General features: G+C 36.9%; 1 protein-coding gene across 1 annotated transcript; it reads right to left on the minus strand.

Annotated features, from left to right (window-relative positions):
• Positions 1-1,289: 1,289 nt before the first annotated feature.
• On the minus strand, positions 1,290-9,968 carry LOC103712510 (DCL-like protein). The gene is made up of 3 exons (XM_008799048.6): positions 9,420-9,968; positions 3,346-3,460; positions 1,290-1,652 (listed from the first exon to the last, which is right to left on the minus strand). The coding sequence occupies exons 1-3, from the start codon at positions 9,809-9,811 to the stop codon at positions 1,476-1,478; spliced, it is 684 nt and encodes a 227-aa protein (XP_008797270.1). The 5' UTR covers positions 9,812-9,968; the 3' UTR covers positions 1,290-1,475.
• Positions 9,969-10,262: the final 294 nt, after the last annotated feature.

The following is a 10,262-nucleotide window of genomic DNA, read 5'->3' on the forward strand; positions in this document are numbered from 1 at the left end:
ATCTAGGCATAGAAGTTGGGAAGGGAGATATTTCCCTATAAAACAAACGAAACAACCTGATGGAACAAAAAAGAAGATGCCACAACTTACTTTTAGGTAGTTATCGATTGATTAAAAGGAAGCTGCACTCGTGTAATCAGATACCTCCTCCGAGGCATAAAGAAGAGCTTGATAGAGGAGAATAAATAAAGCTAATTTTTCCTGTTCAAGGGAGCTACATTTTATTTGAGTGTCATCGCAATGGATCCAGTAAAGCCCAATCGTCAGGGTAAAGGCTCATGAAATCAGCATTAAACTTCTCTCACAATTGATTGAGCCATTTGTAAGCAGCTCATGTTTGGCTTGATATTTGGTTCGATGTACGTAAGAAACCATTTTGTCGGTAGCTTGGCTCAATTGTAACTCTTGATGAGCTTGAAAGAAAGTTGCATTGCCTAGCTTGCTAAAACTTTGCAGGGTTGCACCTTGCTCCCACTCTATGAGATTTGTCTATGCTCGAGTATTGGATGAAGATCGAACCTCAGATAGTTAGCCTCCCACTGTAGAGTTCTAACTCAACATGATTGTATCATGAGTGGGTTACAGTGTAGGACATTTTAACATGCAGACCTCTCATGGACTTGCGTGTAAGGATATGGGCTTGTTGACTAGCTCTTTAATATTTGCTGTCCCTCTACCATTCACCACCACCGCATGGGGTCTAGGGTTGTAGAAAAACACCGGGTCATACGGATCGGATGTTAAAAGACCGGTCAAGATGGGCTTATTGTTAGAGCTCGATCATTTGATTCATGGAAAAAAAATTTTCTCACTAAAATGTTTTTTCTAAGAAAATGATTTCTGACAATATGATGCTTGATTGATCGTGAAAAAAGTGGCACATCTCACATCTAAGAGTGGCTTATATTTAGTGGTAGCCTCCGATTGGCATCCTCATTCTTGTTACGGAAAATAAAAAAAAAAAAATCAACCACGTGTCACACCTTGAGATGTACAACCATCTTGGTGTCTGGCTGCAAGATTACACCATGAGAACCTTGGTCAATGCAGGCATTTCTGGAAATATACACCAGCCTTTCTACATCTATGAATCTATATATGAAGATTTAACCTGCTGTCTTCTTTCAAAGAATGCTGCAATATTCCTCTCACCCCTTTCTCTTCATCATAACTGCTTATCTTCATAATTGATTCTCTAACACATTGATTGCCATTAATCTAAAGAAACAATCAAACCGCATGATCGGCGCAACCTATTAAAAGCTCTTGGACAGTGTTAGCACTCCACATAGTTGGGAAGAGGAGACCCAGGCCTCCAAATAATGAATTCCATTTTCTATATAAATAAAAAAAATTACAAGATTGTTGCTGAATAACAAACAGAGAAAAGTGCTATCTCACTTAAAATAATTTGGCATACGGTTAGTAATTATACATACATACATACATAAGGGCACCTTGTCCCGTGAGTCACTTCAATCAGTATGCCTGCGTCTTCGAAAATGTCTGAGAATGAAAGTATCTGCATGCAGGGGGTAGTTCTTCCTTATAAGACCTTTTATGCACTTCCAATATGAGAAGTCAACCATCTCACCATCCTTCCGAACTATGAACAGACAACGGGAGTTCTCAAATTCTGGATGAAATCCTACCTGCCAGATGAAAAGTAATAATAGAATTGAGCGTTAAATCTCAACAGACACATGCAATTAAGAAAAAAAGTTGTTTATATGGGAATCAGATAAGTAAAAGAATACTAGTCATTTATCTATCTTCTTTCTTGCTTATTCTCCTCTCTTCCCTTGTCCATCTTCCTTGCCTCCACTGCCTTTAATTCAATCTTCCTGTATCTCTCATCCCTTTCCCCTCCTTAGACTGTCTTTCTCAAATTTTCCGGTCTCCTTATTTTACCTTGTCATTGTGAACTTGGAGGTACTTGGAGGAATTGTTTTCCGGATGTCCCTCTTCTATGTTTCTTATGCATGGATTCCTAGACTTTATTTCTTTTTTCCATTGAAGCAAGTTCTTCAACATAGTTTCATACCAATACTTCCATCCTTCATTCTTTTAATACCTCAAGTTTTGGAAACTTTTCATAAAACAAAGAGTAAGATATGTCATATTTTTCAGATTGACAGACTGTGGCTCTAACTTGCGTCATCGTGATTCTTTGAGGAAGCAGTTTCAATGCATATCGTGCACGTTACAGTGCGGTTAAAGACAGACTTAGAAAAGGCTGTAGAATTGTCCAATTGGAAAGAAAACCACTGGTTCACTAAAGGTGTTAATTCTCAAATAAAACAAATAAAAAGAATCAGAACTAAAATTAGAAAAGAATAAAAAAGAAAAAGAAGGAAGGAAAAATGAAGAACATGAGAAAAGGAAGGAACAAAAGAGAGCAGAACAAAGAGAACAATATGACATACGGCTTGTGAGAAACGGAAGGGATTGCACCCTTTTCCACATGTTTATATTTACATGAGTTCACATAACCTCTATCAATAAATCATGTTCAACCATTTTGTTTCACATATTTAATGCATCTCATAGTGGTATTCCAGGAAAATATATATATATATATCTTTATGTTCATTTCAATTCTTACTAATATCAGTTAAAGATAAGTTTCCATTTTCTAATATTCCATTTCTTATTGCTATATTTATATGAAGACACGACATCTGAGTTAAGGCAATCAGTTACTGCTGCTCCTATCTTGTAATTAAATTCTTGTCCTCTATCAGTAGTAAATTTGTAGGGTCACAAGATTTTCTTTGTGAAACCCATGCGTTACACAGAGGAATGGTAAAATAAATGCTTCGCTTAATATTGTGACCAGATTCAAGATTAATTCTACAATCATAACAGAAACATGATAAAAAAAAATGTATCAACTCTCAGCTTTCAGATACATCTAGTCCTCCATAAAATGGTCTATGGCTAATTTCGACAGACAGAATGGCAGATGGTCAGGAGCTAAGATAAAACATAATGAAAGATATACATGCTTAAGAACAAGAGCTAGCCTTCCATAGAAATATGGACATGATGCAAAGTGAATTTCCACAGAATACCCATCTCATGAAGCTCCATAAGCTAACAAACTAAATGATGTCAAGCTGTGGTTCAAGACTTCAACACTGATTTATTGAATAATATATAAAAATATTAAATATCTGTTTACTACCAGTAACTTCTTACAGATTTAGCATAGGGCAAGATGAAATGAACACGATAAACATATGCATGGATTCAGATGTCAGTGTATAGAGAATAAAACTATCAAACTCTAGATTGTATCAGGTAAAGAAAAGTTAATAACAAAAGCATTTTAAGAAGACATACTGTGATAAAATCAATTCCACATCCTATCTTCTTTTCAAACTGTGGATGATATGGAAGCAGCCTTTCCAGAATTGTTTTTTCATGTTCTGGACTTAGTCTGTCACCGTTTTCGTACCTGTAAAAAGCAATTGCAAGAACATTTAGTAACACAAAATTAAGATTAAAAGCAATATCATGTACACTTGATTATTCATCATCTGCAGTATAAAATTAAAAACTCAATATATAATGCAATGCAACAGTAAATATTGACTAAGCTGCAACTAAAGATGAAGGGAATCCAAATTATTACTGTTTATGTTAAACCATTGAATAAATTTTTCATAATTATTAAAAGGGAAGGATTTCCGGTAGAAACAAAATTATAGATTAAACACTTCATATATAGATCATCAGAACAATACCAAAGACATAGTACATTGTCAGATTTTACAACACCAATAAATATCATCTACTAAAAATTTTGAGTGTTCCATTAATAGTTTGTGTCTCTAATAAAAAGATATATAGGACATTAGTACGTTAAAAAAAGATTCTTGAAAAAAAAAAAACAGAGTTACTAATCTTATCGTGGCAATATTAATATCAGGCCCTCCTCAAACAAGTCAGAAGCGACGATTTGGTTGGTAATGAAAGGAGAAGGTGCGAAAGAATAACAAGAAGCATTTCTCAGTTATTTTTTATTAGGCAATATTCAAAGAGGTGCACAATATGTAAAAAGATCCAGCTACATAAAGGTAAAATGTGATGCAAAATGCAACACATGCACGTCTTTTAGTTATCCAAAATGAAAAGTTTCAAAATCCTACACAATCCACACCAATTTTATTAATACATAAGATATATAGATCACTCATCTCACAAATCTAACCCAGGGCTAAAGTGCTAGACTGTAGCATAACTTATCCTGCATACATACCCTGCCAATAAGTCATTGCCAATAGTACAAGGCTGCATACAAACCATGCTTAAGGGCATCGAAGTGCATTATCTAGTATTGGTGCTTATGTCTTTGACATGCAAAATAAATACTGATATATAGTGATATAAGCTTGTGTCTTGCTTCTCATCTAAACCGGTGACTCACCATAGACAGTCCAAAGCTTTTCCTTCCTTTGTTCTTCTAAATTTGAAAGCCTGACATATAAAACTAACACAGAATGTAATTGTGGCTCTACATTGAGTCAAAGCTAGCCGCATATTTTCTTCATTTGCTCCTTCTTTATAAAATTCAATTAGATCATTTCTTCTTGCTCTAAACTCATTAACTACAGGAAATGAGGAAATGTTGCATCAGAGACACAACGGCCAAGGTCTTCTAGTTGCTCTAAGATACATCTCACGGGCTTAGGAGCTTGCCTCTAGATCATCATATGGAAATGATGTCCATCAGTGATAACAAATATATGTCTTTCTATGTCTATTCCATTATAGTAAGGTGGGTTTTATTTAGGAATGTCTACTACTTATTTTGCATATGGTTCACGTTCCTATATGATGTTCATAGTCAAATTCAGCATTCCATATATGTGTGTATGTATGTGTATATATATGTGCATGTGCACATATATCTATTTAATTGTTTCAGATCCTTATGACTTGTAGATGCTAAATGAATATCTATGAATACCCACTTCACACTAGCCTACTGCATCATGCTGGTGCTAGCCTATGCTCACCACAATCTACTGGAGCACATGAAACACATAAGATGGTATTAAGAATGTCACAATATGTACAAGCGCTTTCCACCGGGCATAATCATAATTTCGGTTTTTGGGATTATTCAGCTAGAGAAAGGATTCCGAATTTGGAAAAAATCCAGAAAATTCATCAAAAGTTCAGAAATAGTTTGCAAAACTTTATATTAGGAAAAAAAACAAACAAAGCTAAGAGGAAATGTAAGCTTCCTAAAGTATTTGTACACTTGTTCACTTAAAATAGGTGTAGGAGAAGCAAGAATAAAATCTCATAGATAACACATGAATAAATCATTAAATCCATGTATAATTCAAGAGCAACTGAATAGTTCTGGATTAATTTGTTTATGGAGAATAATTCAGAAAACCATTCGGCTAAGAGAAAAGAATAACTTAAGGTTTTTTAAATAATTCGGAGAATATCATTACTATGCCATGGCACACGACACGTTATTAGTGCATAAATATATTTGTAAATCCTCCTAAATTTTTGACTCTGATAAAGGCAGTTGACAACATTGTCCCCTAAGACATTAGATGAAACTAATAACTGTAGATGTTAAACAGTCATCAATACGAATATTTATGAAGATATATAATGCCAATTTTCTATAGCATAGTTGGAAGAATAACTGAACTTGGTCAAAACATGTTTATCACTAGTATAAAACAATAAAAATTTGTCTAATCTATATATACAAGAAAAACAGAGCAATGTAATTTATCTTAGAATTCTGATAATGAATCTTCTAGTAAACTTGCACATCTTTCATGACAATGCATGCCAAACATCAATATGACACATGTACCATGATGGCAGCTAGCTTACACAAACGCAAAAGTGATACCTAAATCCCTTAATCTTACCACATACTGATTAATTTTTTAATATAAATTATAAAATTAGCACCATTCCCTCATCTGAGCTAATGCAGTAAATCTTCTTTCCAACATCAAGAAAGTCAACTTTCAGGTTTCTGAAAATTAAATGCTCATTGGAAGATTTCAACAAGGTGAAAAACTGCATACCTGGATAGGTACAAATGTACTTTAGCATGCTTCCCAACAATAAGCTTACATTTCTGCACCACTAGGTGAATTGAATACTTATTTTCAGCCCTTCTTACTCGTATAACATCTCTTACTCATATATAATGAAATGTCCCAAGAGTTGTCTGCTTGGCAGACATTTAACCGATTCACATGATCACATGTGACATAAAAAACATATATAATGGAAAGTCCTAAGGAAGAGTCCCGAGGAAACCAGGTTGCACCGAGTCCAGAGAAAAGGAAAAAAAAAGGTCTTTAAAAAGTCCAAAGAGACAAAAAAAGTACGAGATTCCAGGGAGTCCAAACTCCAAAGGAATAAACAAAATACTAGATTTCAAGAATTTTTTCAAAAAAGAAATAACAAAAAAATACATCGCTCTTAACACATTATTTTTTCTTCTAATCTCACAAGTACAAATCTAGTTGTGAATCTCAACACTCCATGCTTCCACTCATCTTTTTCTCCGAAGAAATCCAAATTTGAAGACTAGATGGATTTGTCATAGCCATCCATGCTTACCACATTCTTTCACATGCATAGCACGTGTTCAATACTAGTGCCTAAAAGCCGACCTCAATCATTGTTACCCAGAAATTGTTGCCGAAACTTGTTGGAGGTCTGGAGCCTATGTTAGCTGATCAAACAGTTAACTGTGACCATGGAATGCCGTACCGGCCAGTACGTACCGGTCCGGTCCTAGACCGGTACCGGAACCACAAGAAATCCGGTATCTCCCGGTTCTTTTAGCCGAACCGGCCGGTACGGAGCCCGTACCGGCCGGTACCGCTTGGTACCGGCCTCGTACCGGTTCGCATCGGTACGATTTTTTTTTTTATGAACCACAGCGCGACGCGGTGTGGTTTCAGAAACCACGCGCCGCGCGTGGTTTCCTAAAGAAGTGGCCACGGGCATAACATGCATCATCTATGTTTCAAATTTCAACCCTAAATTTAAACATAAAAACATCAAAAATCATAAAAAAAGCAATAAAAAAACATTAATCTTCACTTAATTTAAGATCCAACAGAGACAACATTTAAAAAAAAAATTCAAATGTCTGGCTCGCCGATACCGGCCGGTACGGTACCGATACCGGCCGGTACGGTACCGATACCGGCCGGTACGTACCGGACCGGTACCGTACCGGTCCGGCCGGCCATCAGTACGCCGACCGGTACCGGCACGGCGGACCTTGACTATGACCCTTGCATTGTCTATGACCATCACCGGTAATATTGTCAGATACTAGTGATTGCTCACCAGGAAGCCAAAGCCCATTGCTTGATTCCAATTAGGATGTAACGGATTGGTCGAGTCAAACTATCCATAAACACTAGAGTCTGGAAGTTACAATCTTGGAATCTTCCATTACTTAATAGTGAATCCAGCTAGGCTTTTACAATTATGCTCTCTCTTCTTGAGACAAATGCCCCACAAACATTTTGTGAAGAAGATTTGGAGGATTTCACACCTTCCCAGGTGAATCATATTTATTGCCAAAGTTCTAGCAAGTGGTAATGAATCTTTTGGCCATTGATTTCTTCTTTTTATTCGTCTATGACCCTTGGTTCTTGCTTCATGGATCCAATATGAACCTATGAGCCCCTTTAGTATCCGTTTCCATTTGCAACGCCCTTCTTTGATTTGCATTTTACATTAGAATCAAGGTTTGTAGTGCAGAGCATAATGTAACGTATTAGCACCAAACCTATACTTTGGTATAAAGGGCGGACCAAGTCTTGGTATGCTGAATCAAACCTTATACTCATCATACCAACATTGTATCAACATGGTACCCGTACAGGATCTGATACCAAGATTGCAAACCTTGATTAGCATAATAATATCATTTCATGACCTACGAAAGGTCTCCTACAGCCCACACTGTGATTGCTTATCATTCCACCACTACTACCAATTTTATTATCCCTCATCAGCTTCTTGCTTATGACTACAAAAGAACTTAATAATTAATACTATAAAGTTTGGTAAAGGTAATGCAATTCCACTCATGGTTGACCAAATCATGCCATATCTAATGCACAGTATCTAGAGAATCAAGCATTAAGCTGACTAACAATTTTATTCTTATCTAATATTCTTAATCATCTTTGATTCTAGCATCTTTATAGGTTTCATCTTTTTAATACATTTCAAATTCTGAGACTTCTATTTTACTTCTAAGCACTAAAATTTTGTGATTCGAGCCCTGAATATGTTTGATAAAAATCATGTTGCTTTATATTACTTATGATGAATTTAATGCTCAATATCATGCAGTTTTATAAATGAACTTGCTGATTAATTCTATAACTTTTAGAAAAAGTAATGCAAACTCCTCTCATGGGTGATCAAATCATATTCTTTCTAATGATCAGTTCTTACAATACCTTTTCCCTCCAAATGAATATCTAGTGGAGTTAGCACCAAAGATTAAACTATTGCATATTTCACCCATATTGGCCAAAGGCAAATTATGTTTTACCACACCAGCACGTGTCACACCAGCACGTGTCACATCAACATCATGAGGTATGCAACTAAGAAAGAAGATCAAGCATTGGCATACTAAACTAAAGAACATTAATATTCTTCAATTAACCAACTTCACTTCTTTGAATAGTGTATGGACATGTTTTGAACAATTAAAGATAGATTTAAGGGATCAATTGAAGCCTATAATCATAAAAAACCTAGATATTTTGTTGATCACAGGTTAGCATGTGCTTTGAATTGTTTCGAGTAATTCATACACACTAAACAAGAGAATACACAAGGCTATGACTTGGAACCAAAAGTATAGTGACACACACGCACACCACTATTTCATGTCCATAACTTGCAAATGGATGTAGCGATAAGGACCGGAACTAAATCCTTGTTTAGAAAGCTAACCTTCATTTCCACAAATGAATAGACTGTCAATAAAGCTAAATTTAGATAGTGATATGACAAACAAGAGAGTAACCTTAGTAACCACATACAAGTCCAATGTGCTTTCCATCACAAGCATAAACCTACTTTTGCAGCATTTGCAATTAAGCAACAGGGACGTGAATGATAAATCCATTTGAAAGATCTACGATACATAAATTTTTTATCCAACTCTATGATCAGAAAATGCAAATCCTATGAGCTTTTAGTTAACACGTGAGTCAGACAACAACGCAGGATTTCATCCATTAAAATGTAACCTATTCCTTTTAGAAATTAAAAATGGCCAACTGCACCAAATATGTTCCAAGTCAACCAACCAAGTACTAAACTTGACATTAGAATGGAGAAAGACCACCTTAATAGTCTAGTTGAAGAGTGCTTACTTTCCAGTGTGGAGGACCATCCGGACAAAACCGACAAGGGGCACAGTGTCCTGCAGGATCAAGTCCTCCCAGTCCACCCGTTCCTCATCCTTCGGCCTCTTGCGTCTAATCTTCTCCTCCTCCACCGGGTTTCTGTCCACGGCGTCCTCGTCGGAACTGATCGCAGAATCTCCGTCTTCCGGCGAAGGAGGCGATGGCCTCCTCAGGAGGGCCGGATCCTGGGCGCCATGGCTCCTGACCCGTATCCCATCCGTTCCCGTGGTTCTCAGAGCTAACAACCTCGGGAGAACTGGAGTTGGGAGAGAGCAGAAAGGGAGAATTAGAGAGAAGGGCCGAAAAGGGACGGAGTTGCGGTGGAGTGGGACAGGGAAGGACGTAGAGATGGAGGCCATGGATGAAGGCTAGAGAGGAATTTAGAAATCTTTTCTTCGTGATTTCCTCCTCCCGTTTCACATAATTATTATTGCATTACATCCGTGTCTGCATCTCCTCCACTCTGCTTTTGAAGCTGGGGTTTTCGCTGAGAGGGCTAACACTTGCGGCTCCAACACCGAACGGATAGAGATGGATTTGATTTCCGACGAAAGGGTACCGATATTCCTACACCCCTTTTTCTTATAATATACTCTATATTTTACACCTGGGTAGAGTTGATCATGGCCCGCCCGGGTTTTCGGGCTTGGGCATTAAAAAAAGGCCCATAGGTCGGACCTGAGCAGGAAAAGCGGCCCGACTAAAAAATCGGGCTGGGCCTGTATTTTATATATAAAGGTAGAAAAATAGATTCAGTTTTAGAGAGCCCATTAAGCTGTTGGGTCATTCTGACCCATTTTCAGATTCCAA

This window comes from Phoenix dactylifera, chromosome 15, assembly GCF_051530095.1.
Source record: "Phoenix dactylifera cultivar Ajwa chromosome 15, Ajwa_hap1_PhDact_Kaust_v1.1, whole genome shotgun sequence".
Classification (NCBI taxonomy): domain Eukaryota; kingdom Viridiplantae; phylum Streptophyta; class Magnoliopsida; order Arecales; family Arecaceae; genus Phoenix; species Phoenix dactylifera.

Bases quoted from the DNA above. Each gene is read 5' to 3' on its own strand.
- LOC103712510 (XM_008799048.6), bottom strand. From the start codon at position 9,811: ATGGCCTCCATCTCTACGTCCTTCCCTGTCCCACTCCACCGCAACTCC. The intron at 3,461-9,419 runs GTAAGCACTCTT...TGCTTTTTACAG, and splicing joins ATGGTCCTCCACACTGGAAA to GTACGAAAACGGTGACAGAC. The intron at 1,653-3,345 runs GTATGTCTTCTT...TTCATCTGGCAG, and splicing joins GTGGAATTGATTTTATCACA to GTAGGATTTCATCCAGAATT.